Consider the following 20,405-nt stretch of genomic DNA (forward strand, 5'->3'; position numbering starts at 1 on the left):
GATTTATTAACAAATGTTTAAAACTGTAACTTTGAAAATGGACGACTTTCCATACAAACTTTCAACCCCTACTACACCACTTCTCTTTTTATTTTAGGGATAAAAAGTAGCCTATATTCTGCTCCAAGGTTCCATTTATCACAAAACCAAAATTCATCTAAATTAGTTCAGACGTTTAGCAGTGAAAAGGTACTAACATACAGACAGACTTACTTTCGCTTTTATAATATTAGTATAAATAATAACGCAAAATAAAATAAAAAATAAATATATTTTTATGATAGGGACATTTTTAACTACATAAGTAACTTTTTGGCAAACAAGTGAAAGTTTATAAAAGTTGGTTGTAGGTATACGTTTCAGGGACCGTCCTATGTCACAATTAGCTGAACAGACACTCACGTACGAAGCGAAGGATACTATTCGCTCATCCCTGGAGATATTCATTATCTCGCCCTCTTCATTATATCCCTTTTCTTACTATTTATATAGAATAGTAAGATTATACTCGGACTAAACTAGTACGGAATGTTAATTTCCCTCCAGAGTTGAAACTCTTTCGTACTGCAACGGTAACATTTTGAGAAAATGTAGAAAACAGACTTTTGTTTTGTGACCTGGAAACACAGAGTAAAGATGGTGCAGAGTGTTTTCACAAGCAGCGTGGTGAAGCTGGTGAAACACATAAAAAAACAAACGTCACGCGTCTCCTTGACATCCGCTTATACAAACTTTTTTCACAAATGCCACGAAAATTATCGCGTTGTGTGTGGCCAAGGCATAATTTATGGTAGTAATAAGTTTCTACACCGATAACCATTTTCAAAAAAAAAGATTTATTTTTAAAAAATATGCCTACCTACTTCGAATATGCTGATGATAAATCTAATCTCTATGGTCGACACATTACACAAACCGTAAAACACAAATCGCATTAGCAAAGGGTTGGGCGAACGCTTTGACAACCTTTCATAAAATGCGGGTGTGGTGCGAGTGATAGCTGGGCAATGCAAATAAATAAAATGAAACTTATTTACACAATGTACCTATAACGTAATAAGCTTCACGGACCTTAAGACCAGAGTCATACATCGGACCTACATATGTATTTTTATATTTTTAATAAAGGATTATGAGAGATTTATGTTTTTAAATAATATAGATAAAAAATAATGGTATAAAGAGGTAAGATTTTGTTTGTTTTTTTTTTATGGTTTAACTCAATAACTACTTGACTGATTTAGAAACATTATTTCACAGTTAGAAAGCTACATCTTGGCCTAGTAACGTAGGCTATATCGTATTACTACACGAACATTTTGATTTGATTTTAGCTAGGAGCGGAGAGATAACCGTAGCTGATAATATAAAAAAATGTTTATTATTCGTATAAATACCTGTATCACAATTCACAACTTGTTTGTATAATTATTTCAAATAACCGTATTCCATTGATAAAAACACCCCATATAGGTTCCGTATCTATGTACTAATTGGCATTAGACCATACTATAATACATGTTTCATTTAGCTTCGAGCACAGAACACATGACATTACAGGCACGAGATGGTAATGAATGAACTGTCGCTACCGCTTCAAAATTGGGCCAATCGCTCAGTGGTCGCTCGTAAACAGTTTACGAGGAGCCGCCGGTGGCGCAGATTACAATCATGCATTTATTTTATAATGTCATTATGGCTCCGTCGCCCGGGGCTGTTACTGCACTGTTATTTGCTTTAACATAAGAAGTACATACTCATAAGTGTAAATTGTAAATCGTTATCAACTATTCTTCCTGCCTGAGTTTAAATTAATGGTGATATCTTCATTATCAACCCATATTCGGCCACTGCCGGGCTCGAGTCTCCTCTCAGAAAGAGGGATTAGGCTAATAGTCCGCCAAGCTGGCCCAATGAGGATTGGCAGACTTAAAGGTGATATAAACAGAGTTATTAGTGATCAATATTACTAATTTATACACTTATCTTCATCAAGCAAATGATTACAGAAAATACTTTGTCTAAAACGCGCATCTTCATAAATCCAATTGTATTAACGCAGTAATTTAATAAACATCCATCAAGGATGTTTATTACACTAAATACGCAAAAAACCATTACCGAATGTTTATTAGCTAAATACCACTACTACTAAATATTAATTAATTATATAAAACTACATACCTCCTTTTTACTAGTAGGTATATAATTTTTACTCTTAAACATCAATTTTGAAACTGCGGTTTTAAGCGACCTTAAACGACCTTTGTCGTGTAATAAAATCCGCAGTTATAAACTTAACAAAATCTATATTAACACAATAATAGTAATTGTTGCAAATATTCGCACACCCACAAAAGTAACATGCAATATTTTAATCAGCGTTCTCTGACACTAACATCCGCTCCGCTACCCGCTGTCAGATGGACCACAACGAATAACTCTAGTGATATTTGATACGGCACTCAAGGCCTGTGACTTTGATGATCCTAGCAATAAAGACTTTACTGCCGATACTGAGCGGCGAGTACTCATACTGTCCCATATACGCGTATTGTGCGCCCAAAGTACCCGTAGTGTTTGAATCTAAGTATTTTTTTTTTTATTCAACTAAGTAGTAGAGTAGTAGACGCATGTGTCGGAAACGGGTTTAAAAGGCAATACACTATCTATACCAAATCTGTAGAGCGATCAAATATTCTGTACATTAATTATATTTACAAAATAAGTAACTATCAGGGGGTGATTAGTGATCGATACTGCCCAGTAGTAGTAGTAGTGATGCCAAAATGCAATCATTAAAATTTTTGTCTGTCTGTCTGTCTGTATGTTCGTTATAGAAAAAAACTACTAACGGATCTTAACGAAACTTGGTACTATTATTCTTCATTCTCCTGGGCAGGTTAAAGTATACTTTTCATCACGCTACGATCAATAAGATCAGAGCAGTGAAGGGAAATGTTGGGAAAACACTACTATTAACAGAAAGTATTAAAATAAACAAGATGACGAAACATTCAAGAACTTTTATTAACCGAATCCTGACAACACTAATAATCCTAACACAAACGAATTTGTATATCTTATAGTCCACGGTTAAATTGAAGCAAAAGGTATAAACGAAATTATAAATGTCATCCTACCTACATGTATTGGGTCACGTAGAGCCGGCGAGCTAGACTATATGAATTCCACGCGGGATCGTTTATCAGGATCGTGGTCTGCGTTAGTTTATTCTTCGTAAGTGTTGAGGTAAGACTCTTACCTCAACACTTACGGATAATAAAGCTTGAATTATCTTACCGTAAGAGAATTCAAGCTATAAGAATACCTAGCTATTAGTATATTATACTTACCTCCATCGATACCTTGACTTTTTGTTAGATTAATTTAATAAAATGAGAAATTATCTTGACAATTTATCAATTGATCAATAAATCCATAAGAATAAGGAAGTTCGCGCCGAACAAAATAATTGCTCAATGCGCAAATTCCAAGTTAATTATTAGTTTGTAACCGTTAACAGAAACAGGCGTTAATTTGCAGAAGTTTATCATAATTTATTTATTTCTTTTTTAATATCCGCGAAAATCCGATGTTTTCAAGGCACATTATATCACGCCGATCCAACAGAAAATCCTGCACTTTTCACTCCGACACCGGAGAATCCTCAGATGTTGACTCTACAATGTTCTGACGTTTGTATCAGAACATGTCGGGTGATTCGGCTTCGGGATGGGTGACGTGACCCAGGATTCGACCCCAGGGCCTGCTGATCCTGAATCCAAAACTAGACAAACGAGGCAATAAAGGCAAAATATAAAGCTTAATATGAATACACCCGTGCGGCTAAGGCTGCGATCAACAACTGTCAACACTCAACTGATATTTAAATATATAGCCAGCAAGAAAACTCATGTCCTTATTTTTTTCTTACGTGTTTGTATTATTACTCCTTGTGATATTTGAAACTTGCCGCCACTGGCCTAATTCTACTCTGTGATTATGATTATGAAAGCAAGATATTGAATCTGTGGTAAAGTTTAATCTGTGAGTGAAGTCAAGTCAATGTCACTCTTCTTTATAATGTTTTGTTTTTGTTGTCTGTGAAGTGTGATTATTATTTTTATTTACAAATACAACATAGTGTTTGTGTTTTGTAATTTGTAATCTTGTGAAAGTTAGTAAGGTATTTAGGTCGAAAAAGATTAAGGAAATTGTTCGACGTGAATCTGAAATAATAATCCAACATGAGCTGTTTCGAGAACATCACCATGCCAAGTTGTGTTTGGTTTGAGAGCGGAGAAAAACGAAACATATACGCGTCCATATCCTCTGGACTCTTGGTTTGTTCATGATTCATTATTTTTATTTCGGTTTACTATAATTTTGATTAGATTCCAAGTAAAAAATGTTAAGTTCCTTTGTTCTGTAATACTAAAATTAAGCATATTTAGAATATTCCTGTAAACTTCTACATTACTAAAATTTTCTTTACCTACCTCAACTAAGCCTAAAAACTAGAAATTAATGCGAGGTTTCAGTAAGAATATAATGTCTTCGACCGCTAAATCTTCAGATAACCTATGATTTAAAAAGCTATTTTGCATAATGCACCTCTAAAATCTTCCTCATAAGAGTCTTTATCACATAAGTAGGTCGCCATTTTATGTGCCTCTCTAATGATCATTACCATAATCAGTTTACTGAACAGACTATTGGGGGCAGCCAGGATTCTTTCTACGGGGGGGCTGCTATACTTAAATTGAGTATTTCACATTACAAATTGATAGTGTCCGACTAGTTATACAGTCAAGACCAAAACATCCACATAAGGTCACTTTTTCGTTTCAAAGAAACAAACTTAGTTAAATCTTTGAATATCTTAAAATTTGGTATAAAGCCCCATAGAACGACCACTCAGTTAGGGAGGGGCAGCTGCCCCCCCTACCTACCTCACTACGCCTATGACCAGATTTTTTATTTATTTATTAGATTTATTTACAATTACTTACATTAACTAAAACAATAATATTTAACTAAATTATAAATCAATAGAAGTTTAGTAATTATTTACAAAAAAAAACATAGCATGGAATAATGAAAAGTAAATAAACGATAATTTAAATGAAAAAAAAATTAAATGCATCTGCTTATAGTTTTGAACTGTCACACAGTAAACCTGTGTTACACAGTAGTTGCACGTATTTTTGCACAGCAGTGTTCACAAGATTACGCACAATACATTACAGATTCAACGGAATCTTCAAGACAGTGCATTGTAGCACCTATGAAGTAAACTCTAAAAAATGCACTCTACTGCTTGTGCACAATAGCCTGTGTAGAGGAACACTAATCTTTGATTGTATCAAATTTCAGTTCTTTGCGGGCTGGTGGTTCATCATTGATACCATATCAGTGTACCCCGGGGAGTTGCCCAACGCAGCCCACGTGTGCGGAGTGATGGCCACACTGTCACTCCTCATGATCAACTCAGTGTCTAATGCAGAGGTAATATAATATATTATATATAACTTTAATACTATATAATATTTGAAGGAAAAGTATAACCAAAAAGAACATTTAAATATGATTGCCCTGAAAACAGACTAAAGTTTGGTGTTATTGACGGTCTTGGACATATACAGGCCAGAGAAGCCGCAGCCTCATGACAAACATGAGAGAACAATGAGGAAGACAATTACAATTTTGGGAATCAAATCAAGGCTAGGCTTAGTTTTTTAAAACATCTTAGTTTACTTAGTTTTTAGTTTAGTTTACTTGGTTTTTACGTCACGCGTCATGCGTTGAGCCAGTGTGGTGGAATATTGGCCTAAACCCTCTCATTCTGAGAGGAAACTCGAGCTCAGAAGTGAGCCGAATATGGGTTGATAATAATTATTAAAACATGGAAAACAATTTGCAGGTCCGAGGAGAGACATACACAGGAGGATGCATGGGTCCCCGCGGCGCTAAAGTGTGGCTGTTCATCGGTTTTGTAGTGGCGTTCGCCTCGCTCATCGCTTCATCTGGGTTCCTGTTCGCTAACTATTTTAGCGCAGGTACTTATCATTTGTCTATTCTTGGAATGTAGCCAAGTGGTAGGTCGATTCTCTTTCTATATACGCTAACGCTTCGAAAACTAGAAAAATGTATGGGAACAACAGATCCAATCGACAACATGATCACCTGACCTGTCGATACCAAATGCCATTCCTATACATTTTTGAAAATTCAAAAAATTCAAAATTCAAAATTCATTTATTTCAAGTAGGCTCAGTTTACAAGCACTTTTGACACGTCAGTTGACTATTTGTAAAGATTCTACCACCGGTTCGGAAGGCAGGTTCTGCTGAGAAGATACCGGCAAGAAACTCAACAGTTGCTCTTTTGAAAAAAGTCATACAGTATTACAATTTACATTTGATAACAATTAAATTACAATTTCTTATAGTTTTATTTCCTGTGTGAAGGTGGAAGCTGATCCAACGGCCTCCAAGCACCTTTGTCGTTAAGGAACTCATCAATAGTGTAGTAACCTCGACTAAGTAAATGTTTTTTAACACATTGCTTAAAGTTGTGCATTGGCAAGTCCATCACAGTCTTGGGGATCTTGTTATAGAAGAGTACACCCAAACCCACAAAAGATTTTTTAACTCTTTGGAGACGATATGCAGAAATAACTAACTTATGCCCGTGTCTAGTAAGACGTGGGTTTAGATCTCCTTTTCGTTTGTACAAATTAATATTTTGTCTCACATAAACTATACTGTTATATATATACTGACAGGCTACTGTTAAAATGCCTATTTCTTTAAACTTTTGACGAAGGGACTCGCGTGATTTTAGTTGATATATTGCTCGAATTGCTCTTTTTTGAAGTACAAATATAGAATGTATATCAGCAGCCTTGCCCCACAACAAAATACCGTAAGACATTACGCTGTGAAAGTACGCAAAATAAACAAGTCTAGCTGTATCAACATCAGTAAACTGTCTTATTTTTCTCACTGCAAAAGCAGCTGAGCTGAGTTTACCTGACAGTTTTTCTATATGAGCACCCCACTGAAGTTTAGAATCCAAGGTCACTCCCAGGAAAACTGTGGAATTCTCTATTTCTAGTGTTTCACCATTGATCATTATAGACTTATCTAATTTTATAACATTTGGTAATGAAAACTCAATACATTTAGTTTTCTTTGCATTTAAAAGTAAGTTGTTAACAGTGAACCAATGCGACACATGCGATATGGCACGGTTTACATCGTCGGAATTATCTTTACTTCTGTCACTCTTAAAAATTAGGGATGTGTCGTCAGCAAACAGTACTATCTCACAGATGCCGCTAACATGGTGTGGTAAATCGTTTATGTACACTAGGAATAGAAAAGGACCCAGAATTGAACCCTGTGGGACGCCCATTGTGTTAGAAAAACCGCGAGACTTTGAATCATTTATGCATACCTTTTGTGTTCTATCACTAAGATAAGAGGCGATGAGATCAAGTGCAACACTTTTTATACCATAGTGGCTTAACTTAAGTAAAAGAATGTTATGGTCAACACAATCGAATGCTTTGGACAAATCACAAAATACACCAATAGCATTCTTAGCATTTTCCCATGCATCATATATATGTTTTAAAAGTTTAGCACCTGCATCAGTTGTACTGCGACCTTTAGTAAAACCATACTGTTCAGGGTGAAATAAATTATTTAAATTAAAATGACTTAAAAGTTGATTTAAAATGATTTTTTCAAAAACCTTACTAAGTGTTGGCAGTATTGTAATTGGTCTATAATTATTAACATCAGTTTTGTCACCTGATTTAAAAAGTGGTAACAGTTTGCCATGTTTCATTAGGTTCGGAAAGATACCCAAATCCACGCATTCATTAAAAATAATGGCTAAGTGGGGAGCAATTACATCAATTATATTAGATATTACTTTCACTGACATGCCCCACAGATCTCCGGTTCTTTTTAATTTTAACAAATTGAAAGATTTTTTAATGTCTGATACAGTTATGTGGTGAAATTCAAAAAGAACGTTGCACTCTTTAACATTGCCTCTTAATAGTCTCTGGGCTTCCGTAGCAGACGAATCTAGTGAATCAGTTAACAAGATAGGAACATTCTGGAAAAAATCTTCAAAGGCATTAACAACCTCGATATCAGTGTTTACCTTTTTGTCATTGACAATTAATTCAAAACTGATATCCCGCGGTTTGATTTTTCCTGATTCTCTATTAATTATATTCCAGGTGGTTTGTATCTTGTTCTCAGACTCAATTATTTTCTGTTTGATGTGTAACGATTTCGCAAGAATACAAACACGTTTGAAAATTTTTGAGTAACTTTTGACATAATCTAAATAAGTTCGCGTTTGAGTATATTGTTTTTGCTCGTACAACTCGTACAGTTTGTCTCTACTTTTGTAAATGCCTACAGTAGCCCATTCGCTAAACTTTAATTTTTGGCTAGCATTAATGCGTTTAAAGTTAAAAATTTTACTAAACTCTCTGTCTATTGTCTTGAAAAGTGTACCAAAGAGCATGTCTGGATGATTATTTTCAAATGCAAGACTTGGAATTTTAGAAATAATTGTGGTTTTGAATCGCTTTAATTTACTTTCAGTTATTGGCCTACACTTTACCCATTGATTGCTATTGGTTTTATTATTTAAGATAGTAATTATTTGACCACTATGATCAGAGCTTAATTTATTTATTATCTTCTTTCTCTCAAGCACACAATTATAAAATATATTATCCAGACAGGTACCTGAAGTTGCGGTTATTTTAGGTTTAGGTAATTAGGTTGAATTTTCGAAGCGTTTGCGATCTTAGAAAGAGAGTCGACGTGCCACTTGGCTACAGCCCCTGATTAGTTACCTACCGGACGCCCGCATTTAAACCGCGTGGAAATCTATGTAAACTTTCAACCCCTGTTTGTCCGTATTTTTTTTGTTGACCGGGCATCACGCCGAAACTACTGAATGAATTAAAAATTTAACTTGGCACGATTTTAGACCATAATACGAAGAAGGTTTACAGGATACTTTTTGTCGCGAAAATTAAATCAGAAGAGGGTCCGACGACCTTCTGATTTAATTATCTACATTCTACACTAATATTATAATGAAGAGTTTGTTTGGTTGAACGCGGTATTCTCAGGAACTGCTGGTCTGATTTGAAAAATTCTTTCAGTGTCAGATAACCCATTTATCGAGGAAGGCTATAGGCTATATTATCCCCGTACTCCTTTGGGAACGGGAACCCCGTGAGTGTAACAGCACAGCGTCAGATGTAAGTATAGATAACAGACGCCACGCGGAATCAGGCACGTAATTCCTGTTCCCGTGGTAATACAGGGATAAAATATGCCTTAAGGTCATCAGGAATAATGTAGAATTCTAATGGTGAAATAATGAAAGAATACCTCAATTTCAAGCCGACGTCTCGACCAAATAGTATTCCATGTAAATATTTTATCCCTATATTTTTTGTATTAGATACAGCCTTTTAAACTTGCAGGATGTTGAGTTGTGTTGTGCTTGGATTTTCCAGTATTAAATCAATATTTTTATCATTATCTTGTTAAAATAATGAAAAAATTATATATATTTCTTATATATTCCAGGTAGTACAAAACACACTTGGCCGGGAGTGAGTCTGTTTATGCAGACTGCCTTCATATTCGCAGGTTCATTGGTATATAAATTCGGACGCTCGGAAGATGTATGGGGCTAAGTTGATGTTAGGGTCTTCACTGACTTTGCGTTAAGCACCGTCGCAACTCAACATAGTACTGGACAAAAGAATATTGAATCAATTGCAATACAATTGAGACAACGACCTCATAATGTACCAATACATTATGGTATATAGACCCGATGATCACTGTCAATCGCTCGTCCTACGGAAGATTAAGCTACAACATCCAAAACCCGAAGACAAACGATCGCATCTCGTCCGGAGACCTGAGACCAGGGGCGGACTTTGATGTATTACAGAAATAAAATTAGTAAATAAAGAATTATTTAATTAAACCATGCTAAATAATCATTATACACCTATAAATAAAATTTAATAGTACTTGCTCAAGGGTTATTTTATTTTTCAAAATCATAAATTTCTTATTGAATTGAAAATTTAATAATGCAGAAATCGCTTCGTGTCATACTGACTCGAGAGTGTATTCGTTTTTTATTTTGTATTTGGAGCGGCTATTGGGTGACATTAAGTTATGTCGTACATAATGTCACCCAATAGCGGCGGAGTTGAAAGAAATATCGCTCTCTCCTTCGTACCAAGTTTATTCTACTTCGCCTTAATTATGCACCCATGCTTGGCAGCCATTAGCAGCTTTATTTAAAATAGCAGCAGTATTTAAAATACCTAAATAAATAGCCAGCATGAAAACTTATGTTATGTCCTTATTTTTTTCTTACGTGTATAAATTAATAGAGTTTGGTTAATGAAATCAGAGACTTAAATCGCTCGGCAAATTCCAAAAATAACTAAATTCTTAAAATTATAGTGCAAAAATTGGAATAACTAAGTTTAATACTTAAAGTATTGTAAGTAATGTATTCACAAACAAAAAAATGATTTAAACGAATTATAAAACGTATGTTTATTGAATGATTTTTTAAATTTGGCGGACGATTTCAGTCTACTTTCATTAGCCAAACTCTACTCCTTGTGATTTTAAAATGTGCCGCCACTGACCAAATTCTACTCTGTGAAGATGAAAGCATGCTATAGAATCTGTGGTGAAGTTTAATCTGTGAATGAAGTCAATGTCATCTATAATCTGTATTATCTGTATTTCTGTCTTTATTTTTCTTCTTGTCATGTCATGTCATTTTTATTTACAACAAAATCGCGTTTGTACTAGGGATGTTCGATATTTGAAAATCATCGATGTCATAATCGAAAGCTCAACATCGATGTTCGATATTCATTACAAACCGAACATTAATTTTGGATAACATCGATAATTTAGAACTGATAATTATCAACACAATAAAATACAGATTTATTTATTTACTAGCGGACCCAGCCAAGCTTTGCCTTGACGTATGTTCGCTTAATACCCTAAAAAAACAAAAAAGTGTTCTTGTGCCGCCGTTAGAAAAAGCACTTTATTTCTATCTTGGTATCATTTCTTATTACTTCAGATTCAAGACTACTTCAATACCTTAATTAAACTTTTTTAATTATTCAATTCGGACAGTCTATTCGAAAGATGTTAAAAGTTTAAAAATGTAAGTATTAGAAATAAAAAATCGGATAAGTGTGAGTTGAACTCGACTGAATCGGTGACGAGGGTTCCGAACGATGTTTTAATATCATGGTTTTTGGTATCTGGCATAAATTCATGTCATAAAATATTTATGCTAATTTTTTCGCTAAATATTTTTGTATGTCAATGGAAATGTACTTGCATTATACATAATTATACGTCATTGCATACAATACTTATGAAGGTTTAGAGGATGGAGGAGGAGAACCTTTGGAGGGTGTATGTTCACTGGTCCGGTAAAATGATTTTTAAATCTGATAGCAGTGTCAACGATAAGGCGCCCAGCGTTCGCACCGTGACAGTGTGGGTGTAGAGCACGCATAAAGATTTATATGTGCCTACTTAACTACCTTTTGTTAATATTAATTACAATTTTAGTCTTTTTTATTGCTTAACTCGGAAACTACCTATTTCAAAATTGCAAAACACAAAATTTTTGATCCTCATAACTAGCTCTTTTATTCGATAAATATGTCTCACGTTACAGATTGATTTATTTTATAATTTTTAATGTTCGTTCCCCCCCCCCCCCCCAAATTAAGGGATTCTTAAGAGATCAGAAAAAATTGGTTGCCTGTAAAGTCGGTATACGGGCGAAAGTTTTACGTGACAACGACTGAGTGGTAAAATAAATAATTTTAATGTGAATATTCATTCGTATAGTAGGAAGAAGGATGAAATAATAGTAACAATTTAAAACATTTATTTATACAAAGAATTATATTTAAAACATTAATTTATACAACGACCGAACCGCTAGTAGATGAATAAACCTGTACCTACTTCTGATTGCGTAATGCGTTCATAGAATACGTAATTTGTTTCGTACGTTGCCTTGGTCGTGCGTGAGGCCGTGAGTGACTTCGATGATCGATTATCGATTCCGTTAACATCGATATTTCGTATAGCAACATCGATGTTTTTCCTTTCAACTCAACATCGATGATCATCGAGCATCCCTAATTTATTTGTATTCTATATTTTTGTGAAAGATTTTTACAAGTTTGCAATTTCGATCGCAAAAGATTAAGAAAATTGTTTGACGTGAATCTGAAATAATAATCCAAGATGAGCTGTTTCGAGAACATCACGATGCCAAGTTGTGTTTGGTTTGAGAGCGGAGAAAAACGAAACATATACGCGTCCATATTCTCTGGACTCTTGGTTTGTTGATGATTCATTATTTTCACATAATTGGGTTTACCATTTACCTTATTTTTGATTGGAATTCAAGTAAAAAATGTTAAGTTTATTTGTTCTGTAGTACTATATCTAAGCGTACATGTAATATTAATTATATATTAACGTAATTAACCAGTAGAATTACCTTTACTTTCATGAAGCGGTAATACTAGAAATTTGTGCGAAAGGGGAATGTCCCATCTCTGGCCCAGGCATACCCGAACCACCTTTCAATTTACTTAAATTTTTTATTTTGATTTTGATTTTGAAACCACCACTTTCATTAAGATTTAGAAAGCTATTATGCTCAATGCACCTTTAAAATCTTCCTCTTAAATATCTTTACCCATCTTTACCTGTCTTTGTTAACTTACCTAGAGTGCCATTTTTTGTGCCCTCAAACAACAATATTTTATAATTATAGATATGTTACATCCCTACAAAATCACTGCAAAAAGTGATCTGAATTATACTACTCCACTGAGCGCACACATGAACAATTTTGTGTTTACTTACATTATATATTTAATTATATATAATTTGTACACTTCCTTATCACACAAATCAATATTGTAGACTATATTAATGGCCGTGATAGCCCAGTGGATATGACCTCTACCTCCGATTCCGGAGGGTGTGGGTTCGAATCCGGTCCGAGGCATGCACCTCCAACTTTACAGTTGTGTGCATTTTAAAAAAATTAAATATCACGTGTCTCAATCGGTGAAGGAAAACATCGTGAGGAAACCTGCATACCAGAGAATTATCTTAATTCTCTGCGTATGTGAAGTCTGCCAATCCGCATTGGGCCAGTGTGGTGGACTATTGGCCTTACCCCTCTCATTCTGAGAGGAGACTCGAGCTCAGCAGTGAGCCGAATATGGGTTGATGACGAGACTGTGTTTTGGTATTATGTGTTTAAGTAACTTTTGTTGTTTATTAAGCGACTAAATGAAATTAAGACAATTATGTACATTTGTCCGCCTCAGCTTGGATGTGTTAGTGCCCTGTCTCTAGTATAAAATATTGTTGCCCTCAAAGGTATTATCATAATCATCATCATCAGTTTACTGCCTACTGCATGGCCAGACCTCTTTCCTTCAATATGGACCTAATGTTGAAAATCTAAAAATGGTAGTGTTTAAATCTTTAACCCATAACCAAAATCACAATTTTATTCATCATTATCATTCCTCATTATCAACCCACATTCAGCTCACTGCTGAGCTCGAGATTCCTCTCAAAATGAGACGGGTTAGGTCCATAGTCCACCACGCTGGTCCAAGAGATGAATTTGTTGTTGACGGGTGCAGGGTCCATCACGTGGTAGAGAGAAAAACTACAAGCAAAGTCCAGGACTTGTGAGCTGGGTGTAGGGCTATGGAATTCCTTGATGATCAATCAACGCTCCCCTCCTCTTGTGTTGTTCTCCCTGCCTTCCCAAATTAGCAGACTTTAGGGCGTAGGTTCGAATCCGGACCTGGGCACACACCTCCAACTTTCCAGTTGTTGCAACTATAAACATACACTGCACTCTACTAAATTGTAGGTTGTGTAGAGGTGAAACTTTGATTGTATGAATTTTCAGTTCTTTGCGGGCTGGTGGTTCATCATTGATGCAGCGTCAGTGTACCCCGGGGAGCTGCCCAACGCAGCTCACGTGTGCGGAGTGATGGCCACACTGTCACTTATTATGGTCAACTCGGTGTCTAATGCACAGGTAATGTGTAATTTGTTTTTGTTTACTTATATATTTATTTACAGATATGTTCTGTAAATATGCAGTGAAGACAGAAACCTAGAATGTGGAATTGTGTTTTAGTCATATACTATAGGATTATTTAAAAAATTAAATATCACATGGCTCAAACAGTGAAGGAAAACATCGTGAGGAAACCTGCATACCCAAGAATTTTCTTAATTATCTGGTATGCAGATTGGCAGCATGGTGGACATTCTGAGAGGAGACTCGAGCTCAGCAGTGAGCTGAATATGGGTTGATTATGATGATGATGATGATTATAGGGGATGAGTTTTTGGGTGACAAAATTAACAACAAATAATACTTATCTGAAAAAAACAATTGAAGTTTTTAAACTTCAGACTGATATTTAGCTGTGGCATTCTTAAACTTTCATATATAATACGTCATATACGTCTATTCCATTGTTTTTTTTTATTCAATTTGCAATTTCAAAAATTTGCAGACTTTTCATTTTCGGGAGTCAGATTTGTGAATAAAGGAATTGGTTCGCAATTAATCTGTGATTAGTGATAATGCATATAAAGGAATCATGAATAAGGACCTTTTAACTAAATGATGATTATGAATACATTGAATAACCTGTAGGAACTAATTTGTTGAGCTGTATATTTTTGCCTGTGACTATCACAGGCAAAAATATACAGCTCAACAAATTAGTTCCTACAGGTTATTCAATGTATTCATAGTAGTGATTATTGCTTTATTCTGTGGTATCTTGATGAAAAAGATCAATGTGATAAACAGTTTAAAATAAATCAATGGATAACCTTCGATGTAATATGTTTGTTTGATAAAGTTATAAAACAAGTTTTCAACCGACATGTGGAATACAGATTTAATTCAGTCTACCTGTCTTTTATTTCGCTTTACTATTATTTACAACAAAATGTGTATTTTTATTTTGTAATATTAGAACCTGGAAAACAATTTGCAGGTCCGAGGAGAGACGTACACAGGAGGCTGCATGGGTCCCCGCGGCGCTCGGCTGTGGCTCTTCCTCGGCTTCGTGGTTGGGTTCGCCTCGCTCATCGCAGCTTGCTGGATCCTGTTCGCTAACTATGTTAATGCTGGTACTTAACATTTGTTATTTTTTTTAGTTAATACATACTTGACGGCCTCCGTGACGCAGTGGTTTGCGCGGTGGATTCACATAACGGAGGTCCTGGGTTCGATCCCCGGCTGGGCAGATTGAGATTTTCTTCATTTGTCCAGGTCTGGCTGGTGGGAGGCTTTGGCCGTGGCTAGTTACCACCCTACCGGCAAAGACGTACCGCCAAGCGATTTAGCGTTCCGGTACGATGCCGTGTAGAAACCGAAAGGGGTGTGGATTTTCATCCTCCTCCTAACAAGTTAGCCCGCTTCCATCTTAGACTGCATCATCACTTAATATCAGGTGAGATTGTAGTCAAGGGCTAACTTGTAAAGAATAAAAAAAAAAAAAAAATACTTACTACTACTAGCATAATACTTCTTACTTAGTACTATAATTACAGACGCCACTTTTTTTTATTCTGTGAAGTTTCCATTCTCGTGGGAATACGATAAAATATTAGAAGTAGATCATTTCTCATCAGAGATAATGTAGAATTTTAATGGTGGAAGAATTTTTCAAATTGGCCCAGTAATTGCAGAGCATATTCAATGAAAACAAACATTTCCTGTGAGCCGTGATAGCCCAGTGGAGATGACATCTGCCTTAGACTCGGAGGGCGTAGGTTCAAATCCGATCCAAGGCATGCAAATTGAAATTTTCAGTTATATGCATTTTAAGAAATTAAATATCACGTGTCTCATATGGTGAAGTGAAAACATTGTAAGAAAACCTGCATACCTGAGAATTTTCTTAATTCTCTGTGTATGTAAAGTCTACCAATATTATTTTCTCACATTTTCTCATAAAGTATTCACATCGTTAGTCGTTAGTCTTATTTCACCAATTTAATATTGTAATGTATCTTATTGCGCACATGTGCCGTAATGTAATGTAAAACGCACATGAGTCGTAATTTAATGTAAAACGTTTATCATCCATCTATAAGCGAATGATACTTTATTAAATCTTAGCAAAGAGGTTTTATGACAAAAAAGTGCTCAACATTTTATGAACAAAATTAACTTATGTGTGTGAGATAAATTTCATTTTAATAATTTTGACAATAAATGACAACCATTTATCTGTAACAGAAACACAAAAATATTCATTGACTTTATTAGTAATACTTGCTGTTTTTGATACATTTGCCTAAAAAAAAACGCTGGCACTTCGCAATCTGTGAAAACGTATAAATTATTCCGCGCGCTTTTTCTTTTCGCTATAATTCGTTGATTTTAAAATATCAAGTAGTGAGGAATTTAATAATTCCACACCGTTAGAAGTTCAAAAAGTAGGTTACTCTAAGCCTCGTGACCGAAAAATCGACCGATAAATACTTATAAGCGTATCAAAATGTCATCCTAAGGAAAACATGCAAAGATGCAAATTCATTGTCAGAAAGTGTGTTCAAATTGTGTTTCCACGCAAATCTATACTAATCTATACTAATCTATACTAATATTATAAAGAGGTAAAGTTTGTAAGTTTGTCACATTTTTTAAATGGGGTAATCTTCGGAACTACTGGTCCGATTTTAAAAATTCTTTCACCAGTAGAATGCTACATTATCGGGGAGTGCTATAGGCTATATTTTATATTGGCATCATATATATTAGCCGAGTTATCACAGTTTTGGTCATACAGGTCGGACTGAAAATCCTCTTAAACAGACTTATTCGCATGCGCTGCCTTAACTATTGTGTAAAATTTAAATTAATGTATGGAGACTTTATGTATCTTTAAAAGTTCTACAAAAAAGTCCGCGACACCATATATCTATCTTCTATATATTAGCACATATAGTACCTTTTGTGTTTTAAAAATTATTTATTTTATATACTTAGGTTTACGTCATTATTTATACAACTAAACTTTAATCCTTATTAAAATAAATTATTTAATAATCACAAGGATATTATGGAGATAAGATTTGCCCTTTACAGTATGTTAATTACTTAAATAGTTTCGGAGATAATACAAAATTTCTAAAAGACGCAGAAATTCCGCTATATGACGCCCGGCGCTTTCATTTACGTAGTTCCCGTTCCCGTGTGAATATGGCGATCAAACATAGCCTATGACACTCGCAAATAACGTAACTTTCTATTGGTAAAACAATTTTCCAAATCGGTCCAGTAGATCCAGAGATTACCTCCTACAACCACACGAACTTTACCTCTTTATATTATTAGCATAGAAGTTTCTATTTCTCTTGGTCATACCACCACTCTCGAAGGACTGGAATGATTTTGCTAAGAGTAAGATAGAGAAGTTACAGGGTAGGGTAGGGTACGGGTAGGGAAGCGTAGAGGTAGTGTAGGGGTAGGGTAGGTTTAGGGCCGGGTTTAGGGTAGTGTTAGGGTAGTGGTAGGGTAGGGGTAGATGTAGTTTAGTGGTAGGGTAGAGGTACGGGTAGGATAGGGAAGTGGTAGGGTAGGCGTAGGATAGGCGTGAGATAGGGGTACGGGTGGGATAGGGGTAGGAAAGGGATAGGGTACGGGGAGGGTAGGGGTAGGATGGGGGTAGGGTGTAGGTAAGGTAGGGGTAGGGTAGGAGTAGGTTTGGGGTAGGGTAGGGGTAGAGTGGGGGTAGGGGTATGGTAGGGTAGGGTAGGGTATGGTAGATGTAGGGGTTGGGTAGGGTTGGGGTAGTGGTAGGGTAGGGGTAGTAGTAAAGTTGACATCGAAATTTACGCGGACGAAGTCGCGGGCGTCCGCTAGTGTGTTATAAAACGTCGTATGACATATTTGCGCTTTGATAATTACAGCCTCTGCTTACTTCTAACCCTCGCCTACGGCTCAGGCCAGCAATCGCCTCAGCTGTAATTTTCAACTTGCCGCATTTATATCATTATGTACTTGTACAGGTAGAATGGTTGCTAAGGAACGGTTTTGTAATAAAAAGGTTTCAATGTCACATCTCCCTGTCTGACAATAAGTCAATTGGTCTTCCGCAAATAAAAGAATGGGGATGATGACTAGGTTTGAATATATTGATTTTTTTGATACATTCGTGTAAATAAGGTCAATGTTAACTAATTTATAAATAAAAAGCAAAGATTGTCTGGATATTTGCAAAATAAATAAGATTATAAAATTTCAAAATCTATTGTTTTTTTTTTATCGTAATTAGATGAAAATTCATACCGTTTTAGCTTCCTTTCATTAAATGTGACATTTTTAATAAAGAGACTATAGACATAAACGCACAAATAACAAAGATATTAGCGATTTTGTTTGATACGCCCATACAAATCTAACGATCAGCAAGCCAACGACGTCACTTATTCATGCCATTTTGTATGGAGAGTTTTTCAGGGATCCGCGGCAGCGCCGCAAATCTGACTCTTTAAATCCTTGTAGCTCCTAAAGTAATGATCGCAGATATCCTGTTACTTTAACAAAACTGCTTTACTATTGGCATACTCTTAAATTATATACAATTTAAAAAACTGTCATCATCCCTATTATACAGTAGTTTTCCAGTATTAAATCAATATGTTTACCTTGTTAAGATATTATTAAATATAATGTATATTTCTTATATATTCCAGGTAGCTCAAAACACACTTGGCCGGGAGTGAGCCTGTTTATGCAGAATGCCTTCATATTCGCAGGTTCGTTGGTATTCAAATTCGGACGTTCGGAAGATGTGTGGGGCTAAGTTGATGTTTACAGGTCTTCACTGACTTACACATTAAGCACCACACAACATAACACTGGTCACAAAAGAACATTGTATCAAATGCAATACATTTGAGAACTGTTTTGTTTCTGTAAAAGAAGTTAATAAATATTATTTATTTTTCAGAAATTTGCAAGTTCAGATTAGAATTGACAATTAAAACCCACCTTTGTTTGAATTAGTTTCGTTTGTTATTTGACTATTGAATTAATAAAAATCAAATACAATTAATAATATATTCTATTGAGTACTTAGTAAAATGTGTATCACAGTAGGTAAAAAACAGAATTAATTGTACTGTTATTGTTTGATTTATTTACATAAATGTATCATATTTTTAGTGATAAAGTCAGTGATGGCCTTTTTTTTATTGTGAAAAAATGTGAAAAAGCGTCATTTTGTTGGCATCGATTTAACAGCTTTGTTCTTTTTTATTCGAATTAGTTTATTGTAGTGTTATTTGTATTATAGTTGATTAATATTATTTTTATTAGCATTCCTTTTTCAAAATCAGTTTATATGCAATAACAATGTAAGCTTCTAGAGTTGTGAACCCTAAATTAAATCTATAAATTTTGATTATCTTGCAAATATCAAAATATGTCGTAAACAGTAGACAGAAAAGTAAATAGATGATAGCAAGCATCCATCCATCCAACCATCATTAGAAATTAAATATCACATGCCTGAAATGGTGAAGGAGAAATATCGTATTACCTGTATACATGAGGATTTTCTTAATTCTCTATGTGTGTGAAGTCTGCCAACTGGGCCAGCGTGGTGAGCTAAGGCCTAACCCATTCTGAGAGGAGACTCGTGCTCAACAATGAACTGAATATGGATCACTGAGCACGATGATGATGATGATGATGACGATGACGATGCTGATGATGATGAAGCATCCATTGCATTTCCTTAAAAGAGAACAATTTATGTGGACCCTGCGATGTGATGTCATAACTAAAATAAACGTGTGACCACAAAATTACAGCCTCAACTTGGTAACAAATTATAAGTAAAATATATTAGTGAAAAAATCGTATTTTTATCTGACAATGGTAAGCCAATCAGTTGTCTATTAGCTTTTGTGTCTACGGACATACATTCTATTGGTTGTCTATTGGTGTATCAATATATTAATTAAGTTCTGAAGTTACATTTGATTAAGCTAGTCACATTATGCTTGACAATGCACCTTACATATAATGTAAAATGCTCGAGTAAACTATGTTCTCAAAAAATATTTTTTTTAAGATAATATATAATAATTAAATTGATTTATTATTTTAAAATGTAATAGGTATTCCTAAAATATCTAATCACGTATGTTATATAAAAAAATAAATGGTACTTTCTCTAACAAGTATTATTT

At 35.0% G+C, this 20,405-nt stretch overlaps 2 protein-coding genes across 2 annotated transcripts; both read left to right on the plus strand.

The window, feature by feature from the left end:
• The first annotated feature begins 4,099 nt into the window (after nt 1–4,099).
• On the plus strand, nt 4,100–10,105 carry LOC112049575 (transmembrane protein 50A-like). The gene is made up of 4 exons (XM_024087518.2): nt 4,100–4,346; nt 5,380–5,511; nt 5,927–6,062; nt 9,642–10,105. Exons 1-4 carry the CDS (start codon nt 4,251–4,253, stop codon nt 9,749–9,751), a joined length of 474 nt encoding a protein of 157 aa, XP_023943286.2. The 5' UTR covers nt 4,100–4,250; the 3' UTR covers nt 9,752–10,105.
• A 2,133-nt stretch (nt 10,106–12,238) lies between these two features.
• LOC112049572 (transmembrane protein 50A-like) lies at nt 12,239–20,396 on the plus strand. The gene is made up of 4 exons (XM_024087516.2): nt 12,239–12,473; nt 14,080–14,211; nt 15,191–15,326; nt 18,903–20,396. Exons 1-4 carry the CDS (start codon nt 12,378–12,380, stop codon nt 19,010–19,012), a joined length of 474 nt encoding a protein of 157 aa, XP_023943284.1. The 5' UTR covers nt 12,239–12,377; the 3' UTR covers nt 19,013–20,396.
• The last annotated feature ends 9 nt before the right edge of the window (nt 20,397–20,405 follow it).

Source organism: Bicyclus anynana, chromosome 9, assembly GCF_947172395.1.
Source record: "Bicyclus anynana chromosome 9, ilBicAnyn1.1, whole genome shotgun sequence".
NCBI lineage: Eukaryota > Metazoa > Arthropoda > Insecta > Lepidoptera > Nymphalidae > Bicyclus > Bicyclus anynana.

Bases quoted from the DNA above. Each gene is read 5' to 3' on its own strand.
- LOC112049575 (XM_024087518.2), top strand. From the start codon at position 4,251: ATGAGCTGTTTCGAGAACATCACCATGCCAAGTTGTGTTTGGTTTGAG. The intron at 4,347-5,379 runs GTTTGTTCATGA...ATCAAATTTCAG, and splicing joins CCATATCCTCTGGACTCTTG to TTCTTTGCGGGCTGGTGGTT. The intron at 6,063-9,641 runs GTACTTATCATT...TATATATTCCAG, and splicing joins CGCTAACTATTTTAGCGCAG to GTAGTACAAAACACACTTGG.
- LOC112049572 (XM_024087516.2), top strand. From the start codon at position 12,378: ATGAGCTGTTTCGAGAACATCACGATGCCAAGTTGTGTTTGGTTTGAG. The intron at 14,212-15,190 runs GTAATGTGTAAT...AACAATTTGCAG, and splicing joins ACTCGGTGTCTAATGCACAG to GTCCGAGGAGAGACGTACAC. The intron at 15,327-18,902 runs GTACTTAACATT...TATATATTCCAG, and splicing joins CGCTAACTATGTTAATGCTG to GTAGCTCAAAACACACTTGG.